We start from the raw sequence: 24,182 nt of genomic DNA on the forward strand, positions 1-24,182 counted from the left end.
GGATCAAGTACCAGATGATGCTCCCAGGAGGAAAGTGCCTAAGTTGCTACTTTTTCAGACTATGTCCTTTAGGTAAGTCTGCACCAGTCTTCCCAGATATCTTGGGATCAAAGACAGCCAGCACAATAACCACTTAGAGGAGTGCAGAGAGGTGCCCCTGTAATTAATCTAATTGCTCACTGACATAAAATGTTGAGCCTCTTCAAGGTACCCCTATAAGCCAATCTGGAAATTATTTATGTACTTGAGAGAAGTAAATAACATGCAACAATGTGATCGTGCAAGATGAAACTATTTGTTTGAACTTCAAGCAAAGCAAAGCAGAGTTTAATATAGAGAGCCTGACTTCAAGCAGACTCAGAAGACTGATCACACAAAAGAGAGCCATTATGTATTTCAGCTAATTAAATTTTATTCTGAAAGGGAAGGATTTCCATTACTCTAGGCTCAGCAGCCCCAGGAGAGAGGGGAAGGCAGCAAGACCCTTGAGACCCCGTTACAGCCAGACTTCAACCTGGTTTGGATCAGTTCTGGCTCCTTTATCAAACCTGTGATTTTACCATGTGAAATGTGCCATGCAGCAGGAAGGCAGGCTGAAGTGAATCACGTCATGCTATTAGGAGTGGTGACCTTTCACTGATGAACAGTTTTTAGGTAAGGGAAAAGATTTTTTGGAAGCTAAGACACTGAAAACCCTCACTTCACTGACTCCAGGTGCTGCTTTATGCTGCATCCCTATAATAAAGCAACACAGACATATAAATGATAGTCTTGGCTTTCCATAACAAGCTATAATTGGAGTAGGTGACTAGGAAAATGTTTAGATTAGTGGTGGGATCATAACCTTTTATGTAAAATGGACAAATAAGTTATGGAAATATCTGGGAAACCCTGAGGCTGTGTAGCTCTATTGCAAGCCATAGGCACAGTTAAAGCAGAAAGTAAATCACTGAATCTCATCTCAGAGTTTACAATTTTGGTGTTGTTTTGAAGTTTTTTGCCAAGTTTTGCTGACAGATGGAAAAATATTGGCTGATTATGACCAAAATTTCCAATTTCTTTCCTATTTCTACAGCACATTCCTAAAAAACATATACTATTTTATTCTCAGGGCTTAGAGGTATTACAAGCAAACAGTCATACTCCAACAGCACATATTACGAAAATACCACTGTAATACTTTTCGCTACTCATGAGAACCTTATTGTATTATAAAATTTTCTCAAGAATATTTCTAAATCATCATCTATAAATCTGGGCATACATTGATATAAATATAGTTTCTTGAATACTTATCAGCTAGGCGTGCCCAGAGTAAAACCCCCCATGTCCATACACAGAGAGACAGAACTGTGATACTGCACTGGAACAGCATCATCCATGCACTAAGAGGGATTGTAAAGTGCCAAAGATGCCTTTGAAGAGGGGAAGCCTTTCTTCAAGGTGTCTTCTCTTTCTTTACCTGTCTACTGACTGAATTTAAAGCCCAAAAATGATTCAACTGCATGAAGAAATGACGTCTGAGACACAGACTTCAGTCTCAACTACTAGAAAGGTGTGCTCACTTCTTCTGAGCAATTCAAAGCCAAGCTTTCTAGCACCAAGCCTTAATTATCCCAGCTCCAAAGTTTTTGACTAGAAACGAACATCTTTTTTCACTATCTCATTTCCTCTTGTGAATCGTGGTGGATAGAAGATGACTGGCAAGTGATAATCATTGAACACACCCCACTCTGTTACTTACTGGCACACAGATAAACAAAGCTGTATCCATTTTAACAAGGGAAAAACATACCTCCTACCAAATACCATACCCATATTCTGTGTGTTCATGTGGGGGAGGTCCAACTTTTCCAACTACAAAAAAGCCTTTACAGCTGCTTTCATCAAAATTTTCATTGTGGTTTCTGAGAGCACAAAGTGAGGCACAGTAGAGGAAATAACCATTGCACCTCCATTAATGGAGTGTAAGAGGTGTCTTTGGTAGGTGTAAACCTCCCAGATATACTCAGTGCATACCTTTGGGAATTACAGAAAGACTCCATCTGCCTACAGAGTAGAGGAACTGGAAATTTAGGGCCCCTAGGTTCTTCTACGTGTCCACCATTTTGAACTATGACTAATAAAAAGGTAATTTTCTTCCACGAGCTCTAGAGAAAGCAGAATATGAACATTAATCTCTCCTAAATAAGGCTTCATTGCACAGCACGACATCTGCTGCAGTCCTTCCCTTGGTTTAGAAGGCATGTGCTGCAGCACTGCTGGCCACATCATGCCCGAGCTCTGGGTGCAAGACAAAATGCACAGGGGTGCTTCAGCAGCAAAGGTAAAGCCCTCAGGGCTGCTGACAGAGCTGGCCAGATACTGATCCACTGGTGGCATCAGTTCCAGGTATTGTCCATCAATATGACAGATACTAATTTGATCTAATATTTAGGAAAGCTGTGACTAAACAATCCCAGACTTTAAGGTAGGTGTTTATAAAGCCTTATTTAAGCACAGATGGCGGGAGTTGGGTATATTTCCTTTTGATACATTGAACACGTGTCCTCGTACTAGAGGTTCTAGTTCTCTTCACTTGCTGCTTTAAAGGAATAGCTCTGTTACTTTATTTTAACACTTCAATTATTTCTGGGGTACATTTTTCTAAAGCTGACAGCTCTTATTTAAAAAATTGATCTTCCCAGGTTTAATCAAATATGTGCATTTATCCTTGTGCAAAATGAGGACTGCCTCACAAAGTGCCTGATACCAGTCAAATGTACCCTTCCTCTATGTGTCCATTTTCCCATTTCCCAATTGTCCATTTTCCATTTTCTCATTTCCCAGGCTGCAGCATTACACAGCATTAGCAATACTCGCCTCATGTCCAGCACATTGATATAAAATGACCCTCTAAGCTTCCTGTCAGCTCTGCTCTCTTATTAGAAAGCCACTTTAACATGCTTCACGTTCATTACTTAGCAACTGCTCCTTGCTTCTGAGAACCACATCCTTATTGACGCACACACATCCTGGCACATCTTTCTTAAAACTGGAAACAGAACAGGGATTAAAGGAAGTTATGATTGCATTTTATAAAATTGTAAGTGCCATGAAAAAGGTTCATAGGGAACGAGAGCCTTCTGTCTATTCTCATACAAGAATTAGCAAGTAATCAATGAAATCAGCATTGCAGGCCTAGAGCAGGCAAAGGAGATGGATCTTTGACATACATGAAGATAAACTGAAGAATTTATTATGGCTGGATGTTGTGCTGCCAAAATTTTAAATGTAAAACAGGCAGCATAAATTGTTTATTTGGGGCTGGGGAGGCAGTTCTACAAATGTCTACTCAATACAAGCTGAAGAAATCCCAAATTGCAAATTGCTGGAGGCTAAGAGACTGCTCTGGGGAAGTATCCTCAGATGCTTGTCTGGTTCTTCTACTCCACTGCTGGCACGTGCTGTAGTGCATTATCAGAAAGAGAATCTGATACCAGAAGAAACTTTATTCTGGTCTGATATGGCCAGTTTTGCATTCTTATATATTTCTTACATTTATTTTGGTCACATTAAAGCTAATTTATCATGGCTACAAATAGAATTCAGCTGTTCATGTCATCATTATCTCCCTTTCTGCGTACAAATTTGTAAAGGGAAAGGACTAAAAAATTCAGTGAGCTGCCATTATGACTCAGTATACTGCATGTAGCATGAGCACAGCCTAATTTCATATTTTTGTACAAAGGAAAAATAGAGGTTCCTTTTATAGTGACAAAAATTATCATTCATTAGTGAACGAAACTGCATCTAAACCAAAATTTATTTAGATTACAGCCAAACCACTCAGACATGTTGGCTGAATGGGAGACAGTCATTAATAAAGAAATAACGAGCAGAGTATTCACTAATAAGTAACATTTAGATATTCAGAGGGGGATGCATAGGTGCAGAGGGAATATCTATGCATATTAGTGGTAGATTTGTGTTTACTGGCAGAGGGTGCACCTGTGTATTTGCAGGCTGATGAGCTGTTCTGCAGGCACTCACATCGACTCAAGACATGCTACTGAAGTTTGCACACCTGCTTTCCCAATCAGACCAAATAATCAGAAAGTGGCCCGGTTTGCACACAAACTGCATTGCTTTGTTGAAGCTGTGTCTCAGTCCAGACTAAGTGGTACCCCAAAAAGCATGCACACATCCTCTTGCTGGTGGGCACATGAATCATCATGCTAAATACAGTGAATTTTTGTTTCTCACCTTATGAAAGCACTGTCCTCAGGCTGATCTACAGAAGAACATAAATTATATGTCACTGAAAGAAAGGCTAAGTCCATTTTCTACCACAGTAATATTTTCTAAAACCACCGTTTTTTGATCATTTCAGAGTGTGCTGGATTTTTCCTGGTGAGTAAAGCTGTGCTTACTGAATTTAGAACATAGTTTTGCTCAGTCTGAGCTCCAAATTCCCAAGCTGCATAGTTGTGGTCGGATAACTCCTCTGTGGGGCATTTGGAGTTTCCTGAGTATGGAGGCAAAAAAGAATTAATCTGACTCTAGTGTTTAACTCATTTGCAGGACTCAGATTTCCAGTTCTGCAAACATAAAGGGGTTTGCAAAGAGTGTGTAAGAGCTTCCAAGATGTATAGCTATGTGAGTGCTAAAGATAGGGAGCCCCATTCTTCTCCCCAGCTTAGATTGCCAAAGCTCTGTGGATTTCAGCTGTATTATTACCAATTCTAATGTGTTCCAAGTCAGAGGAAAGTCAAGAACAATGTGTGTTTATGAAAAAAGGCCAACTCTTGTTTGGCTGAAGTTCATAACCCGAAAAGAACCCAGTAATTCCACTATTGTTCAGCCTAAAAGTTGGCTATACTTTTCACTTCCAGCATCTGTTCTGTGGTGCAAGGCATTAATAGCATGGAGGTGGATATATTTACTGATTGTTTGTATCTTCATTTTCAAAGGCAGAAGAATGTTTTAATGTTAGATGAAGTTACCGTATGGAAAAAAAAAAAATCAAGTAAATGTAGAGACTAAAGCAGCACTTGAAAAGGGAAGAAAAATACCACGGCCAGGTCTGTCTGAGGTGATAGCTAGAGAATAAACAGGATTGTGTGTGCTGTAAGATTTTCTAAGCTAACTTAGTGGTTAAGAAAGATGCTGAGCTACAATTTTTGGGAACAAAGGAACATAGTACTGACCTAATTCCTCTCAATTAGCCAACAGTAAAGTTCCATGCACTTTCAGAGAGCAGAATTATGTCAAGTTAAGCACTTCTGAAAACCCCCAAAGAAATTTTTGTTTATAAATTTGGCAGGTGTGGTTGAAACACTGTCTATGTGCATACTCTCCTTCATGCTGATCTATACGTTTCACACACATGCAAGAGTGAAAGGACTGCTGGTTTTTACTACCCCCAGGCTAACTTGATGTTCTTTCAAGAATGGTTCAAGCTAATTCATTCTATATTGGCTTGTGAATGCACATCTAAAACCAGGAAAAGAATCCTAGGATCATTTCACATTGACTACCATACAGTTCTCAGGTAGAAGCATTAAATTTTCAAGGCTGAATAAGACTAGCAAGTCCTTCCATTAATGTCACATATCTTTGCTATCTCCCCAGTCTATCATTGTTTGTGCAAAGCTGCTCATTGCTTTAGTCTTGATTGTCTAGGACATTCACAGGACACTGTCATCTGCCACTGCAGATATTCTGAAATTTAAAGTTAGCCCTTTGCTAGCACATCTGTGATACGAATCCTGAATTTAGACAGTATTTCATCTGGGGGGAAAAACAAAAACAAAAACCAAACAACAACAACAACAACAACAAAAACCCCACAAAACCAGCCAAACACAAAAAATCTTCCAGGTTTTAAAAGGCATATCTTCCTAAGAATTTTTGAGATAAAACCTAATACAAACAAATAATTTAGCATCTTGTTAATGTTCTTGCTTTGCCAATTGTTATCCTTTAAGAAATGGAAAAATATCCTATATTTACAAAACCTGCACTTAAAGACCAGCTCCATCTGGGAAACTACAATTCCTCATCCCAAAAGTAAAAGATAGTTTATGAAAAACAGAGGCAAGCAGACAAGAGAGGATGAGGACAGCATGATTTGGTAAGCAGCAGTACATGAAACTTGGAGGTCTTGGTTTGTGATTCTGCAGGACACCTCTGGTATGGCTGACTTGGTAAAAGAAATCAGAGGAGAGAGACACTTGCATGTGTAATTTCCAAATCTAAACTGAACTACCTCTCATTTCTTTCCAGCTATAACTTTTCATTCTGATTAAACCCAGGACTGTTACCAGTTCAGGTCAGTGTTGGTCAGCCAGTACATGCTGTGCAAAAGCACAGGGAGAGAGGCTGCACATTTTAGGAGGATAAGAGAGAGCTCACTGGAGAGTGCTGCACACACTTGGAGGGGTTGTGCCAAACGTCTCTGACAACTGTTGCAGCAGCAGCAGCCTACGCCTGGCTGTGCAATTCATTCACAAACGAGGTGGAATGTGGCCAGCACAGCCATGTTCTCAGCTTCTCCTACGCTGCTGAGCATGGAGAGGTTTCCAGAGGCTCCAGCTCCTGCTCCAGCAGCAAACGACAACAGTGCTTTATAAATCATCCATACAAATATTAGACTTCATAGAAGTTTACTGGGGATTGGGCATCTGATAACTAAAGCACGGGAGTAAAAACAAGCCTGACAGTTTCACTACTGAGCTCTAAAACTCCTAGAAACCCACTTTGGTTTCAAAAGGAAGGTTAGCTCAGTCAGTAGGGCTGTTTACCAAAAATGTTATCAAAAAAACCTCGACCAACCAGTATCCTGAAGTTTTGTTAGCTAAAATTTGCAGACGTTTCAATCATGAGTTAGGAAACCAGTGTATCATGTATAGGCCATATTTCATATTTTGTAGGAACTGCATTCTTACTATTTTCAATAATTTTTAAATTTCAAAAACAAACAAAACTTTTCATTAAACATCTAGTTTAAAAAATATTGGAAAGAGCAGTCTTCACCAGCGTTTTTCCATTTTAAGGATCAGCACTATAGAGTACTGGCGTCTGACAGAATAAAAGGAAAGTAATTTAAAAAGAAGAGAATGTGAAGCTGAAAAATAAGCAGACAGAACGAACTTCTATGGTCAGCTAACTCATACCAGAGCAATGCTTGAAACCTACACAAAAGTCTAGAAAATAAATAAGATTCTTCTGTGGGATTTCCTTTTCCTTGGTCCTTGGAGAAATCTGGCTATTCAACCACACAGCAACCAGCTCTCTGTTCCTGTTTAGAAGCTCTTGTACTTGGCTCTGCTCTGTGGGAAACAACTCCCTTTTATCTTTCACCTAGATGGTGATTACTGCCTGTATTTAAGCTTCTGCATGATGGAAAGATGAGAAAAATATCACACAAGAAGCAAAATCACTTTCTGCAATTCCACTTGTGGAGGAAAACACATCAGAGCCCACTGGCACAGCCCTTTTTCAGAACCAGATCCTGCAGCGTAATTTCTGGGTGGCAATTACTGCAGCAGAGTAGTCAAGAAATGGTCCCTTGGACTTAGACAACTGCCAGTGCTAATTAAATATTCCTCCAATATCCGCATTTTTCACGCAGGACTTGAGGATGTCTAAATGCATTATACGTACAAAAGGAAAACCCAGAGAAGATACACAGCATCACATACATTTTTAATCCTTCTAAAAGCAGGACTGAAAACACTTCCTTGGTGAATGTATTTGTTTCAAGACTCCTGCTGGGCTGCTAGGTATTAAAGAAGCTATTAGATACTCTGCAAGAACCTAACTTCGCCTGAACTTCCACATTGTGCAATCTTACAGCAGATTAGGACTGGAAATAAAAAATGGTAGAGAGGAGTTCAAATGTCTGCGAAGGGATAGACTGATTGCACAGTTCAACTGCAGGCTGACACAAGCTCAGATGCTCAAATTTATTTAGACAGCAGACTTCTATTGATTTTTCAGGTGATTTAGACTCCTTGGCATCATTAAAACTTACATATAAAGTAGATTAAGAAGTTTCCTCATGAATGTGTAATTCTGGGTGAAGGACTATAGCAAATCCCAAGAATAGATGTGGCTACAGATTTTATTAGAACACTGATACATTTTTCATGTGTATTAGGCTTCCTTGCCTACTTGTCTGAGCCAATTCCCATATTACTAAGATTCTCCTTCTTAATTTTCCATGTTCTGTCTATAATATTTTTCTAGGAAATGCAGGGAAGGAGCATCTGGAAAAAACCTAAACTGATATATACATCATGCATATAAGCAATGTTATTTCTGTCATGTTTCTGTAGTCCCTAGCATAAGGAGACAACAAAATCAGTAATTCCGGAGAGATTATCCACAGGCATATCAGTTGTGCCATTTTTAACAGGAGGACAAACCCAAAAAAACACCAGGACTCTACGAGCCTCAGCAAGCAGGCACTACATACACACAAATGAATCTGCATGTCCAAAGGCACGCAGGAAACACACAGCAAAATAAGCCAGGCCAGCTCGGAAAACACCCCTCAGCAGCTCCATTGCATTAATTCTTCTCAATAAATGAAATGCTTAAGAAGCACTTCGGAAAAAGATGGACAACTTAGATGAATATAGGACAGCAGTAGTGGCCAGAACTCCTGGTTCATGTGCCTCTGAGAGAAATGCTAAAGAAACCAGGTGACAACACACGAGTGCAAAAGCCTCACACAACTCTCCCGTGGATGGGAGGTTATGTGGGTCCTTGTGTGGGTCCCTGCCATGAGACCTCATCTCCTCAGCTGCCACAACCACCCCTGCAGGCACACTACTGCTGTTCCTCTTTCTCAGCCGAATCCTTGCCTGCCTGCTTCAAACCAGAACAAAAAGAGAAATTCAGACATGTTTAACAGTTGGGGTTTTTTCCCTTTGTGGGTTTATGGGGTGTATGTATTAGCCTCAACAGAACAAGTTTTCCAATACTGATGGGACTTGGAGCATCAATCCACCAGAGTTTAATCTTCTCCCAGAGGCAGCACTCTCAAACAAAATCAGCCAAAATGGTGTCCAAATGCTATAAAAAAAGAGGGAGGCGGCTGTATTTTAGCATTGATAAAATGAGTATATTTTACCCAAGTATCCACAAGATACTTCTGCTAGCCAGCATGGGCGGGGGTTCAGTTCTGCTTTTTGTTTTTCAAAGAAGATTCCTGGATTTCTAGGAGAAAAATTATATTGTGTTAAAACTGAGAAAGAACCACTCTTTCCGAGCAAGAGTTCCCTCCAGGAAAACATCACAGACAATGCCGACACTTCAGCATACTTTCACTACCGAAGAAGGCCAGCACATAGAAAAAGCTGGAAGATGCCTCTTTCACCTTTACTCAAAAGCATCCACAGCTGGACTGAGATTTTTGACATTTGCTGAAACCCAGGTTACACTCTGTCTCCTCTCTGGCCTCTACACGGGGCAGTCTCACTGCTTTGCAATGCAAAGTAAAAGATAGATGACACTGATATTATGAAAGCACGGCACACAAAAGGTTTAGGGAATTTCTTCAGACTTGACTGTTTTTATTTTGATTTCATTTGAGAGCCACCATTCCCCACTAATTAAAGCAGCTCTTGTAATAAAACTGCTCTGGATAAACTTCCAGAAATGCAGGTTAAATTATTATTCTGCCCCTTTCCTCATAAGCTCTTCTGAGCCCTCACTGTTAATTCAGACACTGGCAGGTAATGCTGTCTTTCAGTCCTGTTATGCAACTTGGCTCCCAACATGTGCAAGAACTAACATGTTTCTCCAGATAGATTTGCTTTCCCAGGCTCCTGCCTTCTCAGCAATGCAAGGTACTTTGTGTGGAGCCATCTCAATTTCCTTCGAAACCCCATTTTTCTAAATACTTTGATTTTTTCAGAGATAAGAAAAGTCAGTTGTGTATTTCTCTTGAGCTATCAAACACATTAAAAAGAATCTATCTGAGATTCCAGGCACCATGACTAAATAATAAAAATACAGTCAGTCTTATGCAAACAAACGTGTTCACACCAGATGCCTCAAAATCTCACAGGGCAAAAAACTACTCCTGCCACAGGTTCCCCAGAAAACAAACCAACCAAGGACTGGTTCAGCCCTTCCCACTCTGAAAACATCAGGCTTTGCTTTTAGTCCCTAAATATTGGACAACCCAAACCACAATGCTTTAAGTCGCCGTCTTTTCTGGTGTTTCCACGAATACAAGTACTGCAACTGTTCGTTGTTCTGAATCTTGACAACCCCAAGCATAGATTTATCTTTCAATTCTATCTTTAAATCTATATTTTTAAATCTATAACTGTAGAGTTTTATATGGATTTAGATTTTTTACAGATCTATATAGATTTACTCCTTTCTAGAAATGGCTATTTGATATCAATCATTAGGACAAACCATATCTCCTGTCTTCGGTTTCTTTTCCACAGCCTGACTAATGCATTAAATTGCCTATATTTTAACAAGGAGATGCCGTATATCGGAGAAATAAAATAGCACAGTCCTTAGTAGAAGTCCACATTCTTCAGCTTGCCATCTTTTACCCATTTGAAGCAAATATCTTTTATCACCATGTCAATAAAAACTAAGAGCCAATAAAACAGCCCAGCTTGCATTGTGGGGCACTGTTAAACAGAAATACATCTATGACATCCCCTTTCTTTCAGGCACAGTGAGTGTAATTCAGCAGAAGGCAAATGAACCTCATTTACCAGCAATTACTTTTCTCTGTAAAATAAAATAATAATAAAAAAACCCACAAAACAAAACCAAAACTATGTTTTTACTAATACATCCTTGAAAAACAACATTCCTTTAAGTGGAAACCTTCAAATCTGACCGTTGTTTATTAGTTGATTTCCCTCTTTTTTTGTAATTACCTGTTTGCTTTCACTCTTTTAGATTCTAGGACAGCATCATTTCTACAGAGACTAAATCAGGCAATATTAAGTGCTTTTTGTGATTCTCAGGCAAGCCATTTTTAAAGTACAAAGCAACAGCTATTTTTGCTGGCTGACACAGTCCAGAGCCCAAAGACACATTATTCCACCTTCAGAAAGGCAACAGCTGGACCACACGATGGTCATTGCTGTAACCCCTGTCCCACCATCAGCCCCATTGCCTGGGGATGCATGACGATTCTAAGACCAGAGTGACTGAGCTCGCTGCACTTGCTACGGCTCCTGCAGTCTCTGTGGCATCTGTGAACAGATGCCAGGCACCTCCAGACAACTTTTAGCAGCTATTCTTTCAGCAACCTTCTACACTTTCATTCATGTCCTCAAAATAAAAAAAAAAAAAAAAAAAACCAAAACACCACCCCAAAAAACAAAACTCAACAAGCAGGAGAAGCCAAACCTAGGCAGATCAACCAGATTTTCCTTATGCTCAATCAATCGCTCCTTCAGAGAAGCCCACCAGCCACGTCAGAAAAGAGTAACTTTTCCAAAGCAAAGGAACCCACTGAAGACAACTTCAAGGTGAAGAAAAGGCAACTCTTTCACCTGGTACTTAGCAAAGGGCATTTTCAAAGCTCTTCCACTTCAGTGGTGTCTTAAAACCCTCTCCAGACAGAGGGACAGAGAGAGAGTCAGAGCAGAGCCCATTACATGAGACACAGCTCTCAAGAACACAAACAAACCATGGGATTAACAAGGCGTTGGAGCCAAAGGACAAAAGAATCTTTGGAATAAGCAATCCAAAACCTTAAGAAAAACAGGAGCAAAACAAACCCTTGGAAATGTAACCCAACAGCTGAAATAATCCTGCAATGACATAGTTCTTCTTACCTTTGCCATCTGCGCCTGCACGCCATTTGCTTTGAGAGATGCTACTGCTTTCTGTGCTGCTGCGGGACTGTCAAAATCTACAAAACCATAACCTGAAAAATAAACAGATAAATACAGATTTTCAGTATTATCCATCTGTATGAGCACAGATAAAGATTTTCAAAAGTAAGGAAAACCTTTCCATTCTCTCACACTGTCTCACAATCTTCCAGTAGCATTGCCACCACACCTCTGTTTGTCACATCTTTTCTCCTGAACCTTGTTGTGGGGTTGTGGGGTTTAAGGGAATGCAGTGAGCACAAGGTTCAAAGTGCCAGAAGATATGCAGCAGAGGAGGAGTGCAGGCAAGTCTCTGTCTGTCCTAACAGATTAAAGGTCCCTGGCAGCAGAAGGGCACACATGCTCATGGGACTTCAGTTCCCTGGAGTCCTGCCCCATGTCTTTCATAGGAGAGGGTAACATTGGCAACATTATGGACCTTCCTGGGATACAAAGCTACAGCAATGGCTCGTTTCATGACAAAACACCCCTTCTCCTGTCCTTTAAACCCATACAAAGATTAACCTTCAGATGAGGAGGGCAACAATCTCTGTGGCAGGCTGGGGCCATATATGCAGGGGCAGGGAGAGCAGCCTTCCAGCAGGTGGGACCAATTCAGGGAGAAATCCCAGTGTGTGCTCTACAGGCAACTGCCAGATAGCTCTAGAAGATGGTGAGATAGCAAAGTCCCAGCTTTGGTTAAACCACATCCCTTTCATCTCACTGCTCTCTGCTGGAACAAGGAACAGATCTCTGCCAGGAATTGCTTTGGGGTATCATCTGAACAACAGCTTAGAGGTTGGATCTTAGGGATTGGCAAGGGATAATCATCTGCTTTTAAGTGGCTTTCTTACTCCCGGTATTTGCATTAGTTTAGTATATTAATCAGCCAGTCACTTCCTATCTTCTCTTCCTCCCTCTCCATTTTTTTCTTCCTTTAGCCAGCAACACTGGAATGTTCAAGGAAGGCCAGTGCTGTTAAGGCCCTACTGGATAGCAACAACTTGAAAGTATTTTTATTTTCCTCAAGACATAAAGAAGGGGTAAGAGGGCAAGGAATCAACTTTTCACGACTTTTAAAGCACTGAGCTCTCTCTGATCTTCAACAACATTCAAATGTCTTGCTCATAAAGATTTCAACTGAATTAGGAAGATCTAAAAGTCTCACCAAGCACCTATTTAGGCAGCTGCATATATTTCACAATCCATCCAGGGAAAACCCCTACATCTTATTAAGCAATTACAGTGCAGGTAGGCATGTGCTGCTCAGACAGGCTGTGGCCAGGGGCCACATCTTTGGCATCTCCCTGGAAAGCCATATGGATGAAACTGAACCGCCTGAAAGCATTAATAATATTAGCACAAGCATATTTATAGCTGCTTTGCAGACATCTCCATTTACTAGGTCAATACACATCCTACAGGAGGCAACCACAGATTTTCTGCTGTATCCATTTGTATTTTTTTCCCAGCCTTTCTTCCTGCTCCTGGGAGGCTTCATTGCTATCCTCTCTGCACCAAATCTAGGTATAAGAGCGTGCACTTGTGATCACCTTGCCCCTCAAATTACAAACATCTCTCTTATTATTTTGGTATGCATACATTGCTCAATGCAGGAGTTAATCCAATCATGAAAGAATTTTGTGTACATGGATGTTTTTGTTTCTTGACTTAAATCTTATACACAAAGTTTTAAGAAAATTAAAAGAAAGAAGAAAACTGCTGACTTAAGGAGAGTGAAAAGCATTGTTCTGTAGCAAAGTCAAGATCTGAACCTTTCTTTTCTTTGCTCAGTTTTCTATTTTGGTTTGTTTAGTGGAGGGTTTCTTGTCATGGGGAGGACTGGGGGAGATTTTTTTGATAGGGCATTACTACAGATTGAGGGACACTGTGATACAGACACTGACAGATTGAGGTGATAAAAAATCTAAATCTAAAAAATCTAATAAACACCAGAGTTTGAACTTCAGAACATGAGGAGTGTTTGACCTTCTCTGATTCCCTCATTTGATTTTCCCTTTTTACAGCAAGCCATTTTTAAATCAGCTTGTCCTATATCGTATTTTCCTTTGCAGTGCTGTCCAAGCTCTCTTCTCACTGCAGAGCAGCAGTGAAGCTGATGCTGCTTTGAACTAAAAAACATGCTACAAGACAGCACGAGTCCTCTCTGGATTTCTCCAATGCCTTTGCCCTCTGGGAGAGTAACTTCTGGGAGGAAGAAGGAGACACAATTAGATGCAACTTCCATTTTCCTATATGAGAGATCCTGACAAGAAGCCAGAGCTGTCAAATGGGAAATCTGAAATGTCTGGGGAAGTGATGGGATGGCTTGGATCAAACACCGAGGAAATTACTTTTTAGGACAGTGAGGAGGTCTTCTCAGGAAATGAAATAGTTTTTTATTTCTCACCATTTCCATGCCCAACAATTAGGAGGCAAAAGTGCAAAAGTAATTTTAACATTGTAATTAAAAACAGATCATGGAGTTAGATTTTTATTTTTAGCATTGGTGTAGAGTGTAAGCTTCATGTATGAAGGAATAGAAAGGAAATTATTTTTAATATGACTTTCTAGACAGCACAGTAATTATTTACATCTAAGTTTTGCTTGTAAATAAAAACCAAAATTTGTAAGACTGTTCCAGTGTTGTATCATAGATATCAGATATGTCTAGCATAATAAATTATTGAAGAGTAACATCAGGCCATAATATCTAAGTCTAAGCACTTTTTCTGTGCGCACCAGGGGTTATATGACCATATCAGAGAACAAGCGGAGTCTGGAGACAAAAACCCCACATCTTTGGCTGCCCGTTATGCATTCTAATATTACTACTCCCAGGCTCACTGCAGAGCTGTTCTTTTTCCTTCCCTCAAGCTCATTTTCACTCCAAGTATCTTTTTCTAGCCCTCCCCGCTCCTGACACATCTCTCCACCACACACAGAACATCAGGACAAAATCACTCCATGGCTGAAAACCCGTCCAAAGAACATCAATCTACCGCAAGGGAAGCCAAGTTCCCAGGCTGTTTCAGCATTCAAGTATCCTTACAAGAACCCTGCAATGCTATATAACAGAAAACCAGGCATGCTGCCTTTTTGTACAGTTTCCGTTCTTCCACGTAGATGTTTGTAGTCTGTGTTAGTGACCGACGCTAACATATTTCATTGGTTTATCACTTTCATTGGTTTATCTCACTTTATTTCTTCTGTCTCAGGCACTGACTAAATAGTGTTGGTTTTTCTGTTGGGGTTTTGGTGTGTTGGGGTTTTTTGTTTTGTTTGTTGAGTTTTTGTTTGTTTTGGTTTCTTGTTGTTGGTTTGTTGTTTGTTTTTTTTAATTTACTTGTCTGGGGAGATGAAATTTAGCCCCCACAAAAGCTAAAACTGGGTTGTGGAACATCCTCTCCAGTGTTCTCCAAAGTGTAAATGAAGCCTCAAACTGCCTGTGCTGAGAGTCCTTCCCCCTTGGCCAGGCTGTGGCTGAAATGGGTTGTGCTGCCTGTTAGCAGAACTGGGCTGCTGTGGCTGCCCCTGGCAGGTGCACTGAGGCTGGGTTTGGCTGCTCCAGCATCTATCCCTGCTCTGTTTCCTGGCTCCTCCTGGGAAAAGTTGGGAAAATGGTTCAAATCATCCCCCGGGATGAAATTCAGATCAGGGTCTGCCAGTCAGACGCTGCTCTAAGAAAACATCTACATTTCTTTTTCCTCCTTTAAAAACAAGTGCATTCCCACCAGACTGTCCCTCTGCTAGACTCAAATTCCACAGCTTTTTTTTCTTTTCTTTCCCCTGCATTTTTATTGTGTGTTCACTGCCTTGTAAACATTCTGGTCAATGGATTATACATTTTTCCCCCTCAATTTTTATGCAGAACATCATGAAAAAACAAACTCAGACTGCTAAAGAGGACCTTCAGACTATGCTCACAAGAATCCATCACCACCACAGGAAACCAAAACCAAAACTATTTCCCCTATTTGCCTGAAGCATCCTGACATTTTCCTTTAAGAACTCCAAACACAAATGAAGAAAGCTCTGTTGTCCCCTGCTGCTTTGAGAGATGGGAATTGAACTTATCACTAACATGAGCCCATCACCTCAAGGGTACTTACACTGATGGTGACTTTGATACTCCAGTGCAACAAGTCCTCCAAGATCCCAAGTTTGTTTGTTTTTGGGTTTTGGGTTGTTTTTGGGTTTTTTTTGTAGAATGCCATATCACAAGTTCCTACATGCAAGCACACACTCAAAGAAACCCAGGACAAGACTATCTAGAATAATTGTTAAACCTTTCCTTTAAGAAATACAATGCCTGTAATTTTGTATTGGACTGATGCCATTAGGACTAATTAATTAAATTTAAATAATAAAAACAGGGTGTTTTGTTTGTTTGTTTGTTTTTAACCTGTGGGGGAAAGAAAACAGCTAAGCATCAGCAAACTCAAGTTTATGGCCAGCTGCAATAAGTGCTACCCAAATACACTGGCAGACACTAAACATCTCCGTCTCCTATAACCTAAATGGCTGGGGGCCTCCCGGTCTCAGTTTCTCAGTTCCATAATTAAGCTTGGCAGCAGGTTCAAATGAATTAAAACTGAATGTCACTATTTCCTCAACAAATCCCTCATCCTTGTTTTTTCTTACTTGTCAGGAGAAGACCAGCAGAACAGCAATTAGTGGTAAGCAGTGCAGTGAAAAAGAACCAAGTATACACTAATTAGGTCACTCGCCAAACACGTTCATTTCATTGGCAGATTTAATCAATGTTTTCCTGAAATGTCTTAAATCTCCTATGCTAATTTAAAGTTTTGTTATTGTTGTTGCTTTAAACACAGATGGGATGCCTGGAGATTTTCAATTGCTTTCCACAAATCCATTTCAAAATAACAACCCCTCATATAGTATATCATCAAAATTTCGGCACAGGTTTTAGGAAACGGCCTCTAATTTTATGCCAACATTTTTGTGCCTGCAAATACCTATGGGTGCAATTTTGTGGATTTAAGTAATTGCAGGTGTGAAGAGGTCTTCGACATCAAACTCTGAATTGCCATGATGGATTGGGTACTTAGGGGTAATGCCAAGTAATTTAAGGGACTGCCTGCCACCTGAGGTTCCCGTAATTCTTGTGAAGTGCTGGATGGTGGCACAGAGCAAAGGTGAGCTTCCACTGGCACACAAGGGGCTTTGCACTCTACCTCCGGGGAGCTCCGCTGGTGTAGCGACAGGAATGAGAGCCTTGTGCCCTTTTGGAGTGTTGAGGCACCTCCTCAGGCACTGCCAAAAGCAGCACGAGTTGCTCAAAGCAGATGGAAACAGAGGTTTCAGGGTGTGCCAGCAGCTCGGTGCCCCGATTGGTGTGAACAGCGGGCACACCCAGGCGCGTTTTTGCACGGAAGACGCTCCGTCGGCAGCGGTCATTGCTGACGCCGTGGGAGAGGAGCTGCCACACTGCTGAGCTGATGGGCAGCACCCCAGCCTGCTCTGCCCTCCCTCCCGTCCTGACTGCACACCCCCGAGTCCTCGCAGCGGCTCCGTCCTTCCTGCTGCTGCTGCCCCCAGAACCCGCAACCACCAACTGAAAGGGTAACACGCAGCCAAGCCACAGCTCTGCAGCCACCTGATCAGCCAGGGTCAAAATACAATGGGAAAAAACCCACCAAAGAGCAGGAGAAGTGTGGTTTCCTAGAAGTGAGGAGTGGAGTGCCCTGCCATGCTGCTGAGCTGGAGCTCTGCAAAGACAGGAACCTCTGGCAGGGGGCTGAGAAAGGAGAAACCATGACCAACAAGGGAAGATAAGTTGGGGATGGTGAGCTCTGAGCCTGACCCCGACCCAAGGCCAAACACCACATCTGACCTCTGACCATGTGCTGCTTTAAATCTCTTGAATTCAAGTCAACCACTATTCTCTCTTTTCTGGCTCCCACACAAACACAGACAAGAGACAGAAGACCTGACCCATCCAGCCAGGAGACCAGCATGGAGTCTGGGCACTAATCCAGCCAGTGTTCCTGGGTCACTAATCTTGAAAGCTCCTAAATACAGATGGGGAGCTCACATGTACTGAGGAGCTCTTCTGGTTCCACTGATGCCAACCAACTCACTTCATCAAAAGAGTTGATGCTTGGTTTCTGTAAGTTAACATCTTTGCTTCCTTCCTGACAGACTGAAAAGGCCGACTGTCCCAGGCAGCCCCCACTCCTGCCAGACCCTCTGTACTAGGGGCTGATGTGGGCATTTAAGGGAAGCTGTGGCACAGCAGGAACTCCAACTCTGACATTCTCCCACCTTGGAGAGCTTGACTTGGTCACAACGACTCCTTTCGGCAGCATAAGAAGTGTAAATTTTGCATAATATTACACAATAGCAGAGAAACTTTTAAAAGATGAACACAGATTTGCTTGTGTGTAATTACAATTCCATTATAGCTAAACTTTTTTTCTAGGTCTGATGTACCAGACCATTTGGAACGTGTTTCCCACAATGTACAAAAGTTCCAAGTCCTTGTTTCTGACCATCTAGAATTCAATATATCAGATCTGAAATACAGAACAGAGAAGACTGAGCATATCATACGGGTTGGGTCTTCAAGAGTGTAGAGGTTGTTTGGACAAAAAGAAGGATAAAGTAATTTTAAGAGAGTGTTTGCTCTTTTTTTCATCAATGTTTCTGCTAATGTTACTTAGAGACTGGAAATCAAAAACCACCACCAAAAGGAGACGTGATGAGAGTGAGGAATACCAGCCTAGGGAAGAGGCAGCAGTCAAAATTACTTGATGAATTAAGAAACCATGAAATAGAATATATTTATCACAAATACCTTATTTTAACTTTATGATATCACCTCCACACATCTGTACATATATATGCATAGACTTGAAGACACAAGAATGAAGTTTTGACACAAACACTAGTATAAATACACAGCTAAGCAAATATGTAATGATCAAAGAGATGTTTCTCCACACTTAGAAGAAACCACTAGGATTTCACAAAAACTTAAGTTAATTTGAGTTGTTAAGTTCACTTTTGCCCAGCAGTTATTTAGAGTGTCTCTTAAAAGGCAGTATTCGTTTTGACAATCAGGTAGTCTGCAAAAAAAGTGATTATCTAGTAATTTACTATGCAATTTTCAGACATTGTTTTATGCTCAGATAAAGAATCAAATTAAAGTTTTATAAGCCTGGGAAAATGAGAGCTAGCGAGCAGAGGTTGAATCACCCTTGAACACAAAATTACTGAAAACAGCTTTTTCTTTCATTGTTCAAATTGTGCTAAAATATTCCTACAGCTCCAAATGCTCAGAGTAATAGTAAAATAGTCTACATCATTACTATTTTTAAATCTCTACTTTATAAAAATGTTCTCAGTAGCTAGAAAGTGGTGAATCATCACCTTTTAATTAAAACAGCTAATACATAGTTAGAAAAATAATTGGAAGTGGAAACTCTTAAATGCAAGAAAGAAAAGATAGTCCCTTCATTTCAGATCACTCCCCAGAGATGCACCTACATTGTTAAGTATGCATATATTGCCGATTTTTGTTTGTTTGCTTTAGCATGATATGGAAATACAGCACAAAACTGTCACTTTGATTATGTTTTTGCAGTGATTTCTTTTGTCTCTTGCCTTATTTGAATCCCCTTTATAAATGGAGAAAACCAGCACTAACAGAATTTTTAGAGATCTCTTTGCAAACACCTTCTTAATTTAAACACTCAATTACTTTGATTTAAGCAGAGCGTACATGAATACAGGTTATTATTAGTTGCATTGAGTAATTAACGATAATATTTCAATGCAAAACTGAAGTATGGAACTCATGATGATATTTTAATGTATTTTAAACTGCTTCTAAATTATTTTTGTCAATTTCCGATAAGTAAATGAAACAGTACAAAGAAACCTGTAAAATTTTGCTACGTGGGAAGGAAGTACTTATACAGTAAGTATATGTAAGTATCTACATGTACATGTATATTCATGTCTATTTTTCTGGAACTGCATGCGTCCAAAACCTTCCTCTCTGAAGGAACAGAAGCAGATCTCAAAACTGACAGAAGCTCTTTGTGAAAGATGGCTGCAATAACAACTGTGAGGGGGAGAGGCATAAGAAGTTATGAATTTAGCAAATATACCTATCAAGAAAGCAGTATTGCACATGAGTACCCTCTCTCCATTTACACTGCATTCCTGGCAGTTCAGAACCCCAAAGACTGGCAAACTGAAGAAAATTCTAGAAAGAGCACAAACCTAGCCATAAAAAGCCAGATTTTGCAAATGGCAGAACACCATTGGTTTATCCCTAACAATGACAAATGTTTGGGGCCTTGAAGGTGAACCTACACGTGAGTAAATACCTATGGGTAACACTAATTGCAGCACGTCACCAGCACAAAGGGAGAGACCTGAGACTCTGTGAGGACCTTTCAAAGAACTAAAATCTTGATGAAAATAAACTGAGAGGGAAGTTAAGAAACATTTCCTGGTATTTGCTAACAGTGCGAACTTAGATTAATCACACAAAACCAATGATGGAAAATTCATTGCTCAAGTTACTAAATATGGACTGAATAAAGAAAAAAAACATATTGGAAATCTTGCAGTGGCAGAACAACAAGAGATAAACACACTTTTCCATCTTTAACTTTTGAAGTAAATCTCTCTGCAAGTCTCATTGATTCACTGTCAAAATCCAAAATGAAGATTAACTCTATTTTTAAATACAGGGATAGCTCACATCTACAATTGCCATATAAACCTATGTATGATTCAGCATTACAGTTATTTATTACCATTACGTTTTTATCAATATATTAGTTGCATAATGTAACCAGGAAGATTATTTTTGGTAGATTTCTGTAGCATGAGACAGGCATTGTGGCTCTGCAGCTGAGCCAGATTTCACACTTGAGGCAGTGATTGAAGAAAGCAGAATGTTCTCCCAAACTCAAGTACTGCAAGAGGAGTGCTTAGTTACATATTTATATAAAAGGGAGGGAAGGATACAATAGCTGTTTCATTCCTCGACTGGAGAAACACTCAGTGACTCACAAGCGATAATATTTTGCAATACCCAGAACAAAATAACCACAATTTGCAGTTTCAGATTTAGATCACCTGCTTTGAGATCCAGAGTTACGGTATCAATTAATAGCTTCCCTGAAAAACTTGTGAGGAACCCTTACCCCTAAGACTGGAAAGGGGTTGGCTTTTTAAACCGCTATTTTTCACATTCACTTTCCTCTGATTACAGCGACGTCCAGATGCTGAAGTTTCAAAATACCACAAGAAAGACTATTTTCTCGGTATTTCCAGACAGCAGGAAACTCTGACACTCTCATGAGAAAGTCTGTTCTTCTGAGGTTTCATGCTCAGTTATGCAGACTCCAGAGCTTTACTTAGCTTGGATAATGTTTGGGTAAGATATGAAACCAAATCTCTTGAGATTTGTCCATCACTTATTTTGGACCTGAGTGACTTGAGTAAAAAACCTGGTGTAGAGAAACAGTTTAGAAAAAAATCATTCAGCCATTAGTTCTGAAAGCTCCCAGTGCCTGTGTAAGACAACTGATTTTCTCTTCTAAATACAGGACCTCAGTTTACCCAAAGTAAGCAAGTTATCCACCAGCTGCTCACCAAAAAGGCACATAACCTAAGAAACTATGAGACTAATCCTAGTTCCCGTGGACTAGTTAGAAATGAACATTAATGCTGTCTGCATCTCTCAAGGTTGGTATCTGGCATGGCATTCCAGCAGGCATTTGTGGACAGACAAAACAAGATCTATGGGTGCTTTACTTCCAGTGCACCACACCTACGGAAGACAGCTATGAAATACTGGGAGGGGGGAAATGAAATCTCTCAGCAGCCAACCCTGCCAGCATTCATTTTAAACAATGATACTATTCTAGGAGGCAGAGGAGGATGTTGTGTATCACCCAGGGCCCTTTGTCAGCAATGAAATATTCCATTCTCTTCCTCCCAACATGGGATTGCTCAGCAATCTTACCATTAAGTAACTGCAAATCCTTGCAAGTAGGAAGAAACAATCTGACAAGAGAAGATGCACTTGGTGATCACACTGTGATTACTGTACTTTATTAAAAATAATTTTCTTTTCAGTATGTTTTGACAAGAAAATAGAAAGCATCTTGTGCAGGCTTCAGGAAATATTAAAATAACCCAAGGTGATGAACATGTTATTATCCAGCCTGTTCCAGAGGGAGGATGCTCAAGTACTGAAATGGTTTTCATTTCAAATACACATTCATTTTCAAGACACTGCACTTGAAAAATTGGACTGTATATTTGTCATACAGTAAGCAGTGATAAAGAGCACAGCAATTTATGTTCTTTATGCAAACCACTTGTAATTCAGAAAAAAACTATAGTTTCTAAAAGGCAGCAAAGTGATAACACTTTCCCAAGAAAGTGAAATGGTTTTTTTCATGCCAGTTGGCCAATTTTGGCATGCCAACCTTTGCTGTGATAAACATTTTGGATAACATGCAAAGAGATCCTATTTCAACCCATCAACACTCATGATGTCTTGGACCTTTAGGCAGAGATGAGCAATACCTTCTGAATACTTCATATTTCTAAGAAAAGGATCCTGATACCACCACCACCATCATGCTGAAATATTGATGACCTTTGAGCAAGAGGTCAATGTGCTTTCAGGAAATGACTGGTGGTAACAACCAGCATTCCACCTGGGCTATGAAGGAGAAGCACAGCAGAGATGGACAGCACAGAGCAGGATCAGCCAGAGCACACAGGTGGGAAAAAAATCCATGTCAAAGACACAGTGTACATTTATGGACCAATGATTTTGGACTTGGACAGTATTTCAGACAATCAGAATTTAAACATCCTTATAGCTTTATAGCTATATTGCCCAGGGTTTTATTGTTCTTTTGTGCTAAATACCAGTTGCACCTTCCGAGCCTTTTTTCATGTATCTACCACATTTAGCTGTAGCCTGAAGTTCAAAAATGCTATTATTATGGCAGCCAGAAATGGCTACTAGTTTTCCAGGATGTAACAAAATGGGGAAAAAAAAAAAAAAAAAAAAAAAAAAAAAAAAAAAAAAAAAAAAAAAAAAAAAAAGGAAAATCAGAAAATCTCTTTTCAAGATCTCTAATCCATTTTCTTCAGATTTGAGATAGTTCTGCAATGTAGGTAAGTGGAAGACAGTGATAAAGTGGGTGAAGTGCAGGCTGTTAATCAAGTCTGAATTGCAAACTAGTAGAAGTTTCCTATCACTACAAATCACATATCTCTAATACACGAAAAAGAATCAAGTGAATAATATAACATTTGAATCTGAAACTAACACCTTCCTTGCCACCTTGAATTTAAGGTAGCTCCACAGCATCAGCTTGTGTGTAACACTCCCTGCTGGTACAGAAAGGGGGTCACACGCCACAAAGGTCTGAGGAAGGTGCTCACTGAAGCCACCTGGATGATGACTGTGGGGCTTCAGGAGGTCAAACCAGCAGGAGCACAATCCCCTGTGCACAAATGCAAATATGTAGGAAGCTTCTTGCACACTGAAATTCATAGCCACAACTAGCCTTCACAGAGCTTGTAGAGAAGAAAAGGCACAAATATGGGATTGGAAGAGACATCCTGGGTCTTTGTGGAATGTGGATGATGAAAACCCAACATTAGATGACAACATGGGGCTACATCAGTGACTGACATAATTCTTTTAATATTACCCTTTACTTACTGGAAGGATCTCACCTGACACATCCTTGTACCATATATATTGCGTTCACATCTGTGCCCAGTACTGGCTTGGGCACTTACAAAATCATCTCATATTTTCCCTATAAATATTCTTCCAACTTTCCATTCAGAATTTCTTCTATTACTTGCTAAGTAAATGATTTTACTATTGGATATTTTCTCTGTTCCTCAAAATCCAATCCTCAGAATTATCTAATTACTTTTCCATGTAATTGCCTAATGTTTCCCAACTTTATGTAACAAGCAGGTATTGAGGGAGCTTTGGCAGCAATATCATGGAAGAATAAATGAGAAATCTGATACCTGCCTTAGAAAGAGGGGGAGGGCAGGCACTGCTGATGGTGGTGTCCTATCCTGATTCTGTGATTGCTGTGTCCTATCCTGAGTTCAGATCATAAGAATATCAGCAAGGACTATGTTCAGTAGCTTTTCCTAAATGCTCAGGCATCCTCTGAATATAAAGGTGTAAGGTTTAGGGTCTCCAGAGACCCTTTAGGATTAACTAAGAAGCAAACTCATTGATATATATTGCCAGTGAAAGGCCAAATATACAATGGAAAACAACTTCCACCACAT

The 24,182-nt window shown here is 40.2% G+C and overlaps 1 protein-coding gene across 7 annotated transcripts in view; it reads right to left on the reverse strand.

The window, feature by feature from the left end:
* The window catches only part of RBMS3 (RNA binding motif single stranded interacting protein 3), a 706,117-nt gene that overhangs the window by 249,445 nt on the left and 432,490 nt on the right, over positions 1 to 24,182 (reverse strand). For all 7 annotated transcript variants that reach the window (XM_063408744.1, XM_063408737.1, XM_063408753.1 and 4 more), the window contains one exon: positions 11,811 to 11,902. In XM_063408744.1, the coding sequence (XP_063264814.1) occupies positions 11,811 to 11,902 (92 nt within the window). The remainder of the gene's footprint in view (positions 1 to 11,810; positions 11,903 to 24,182) is intronic.

Source organism: Prinia subflava, chromosome 1, assembly GCF_021018805.1.
Source record: "Prinia subflava isolate CZ2003 ecotype Zambia chromosome 1, Cam_Psub_1.2, whole genome shotgun sequence".
Taxonomy (NCBI): domain Eukaryota; kingdom Metazoa; phylum Chordata; class Aves; order Passeriformes; family Cisticolidae; genus Prinia; species Prinia subflava.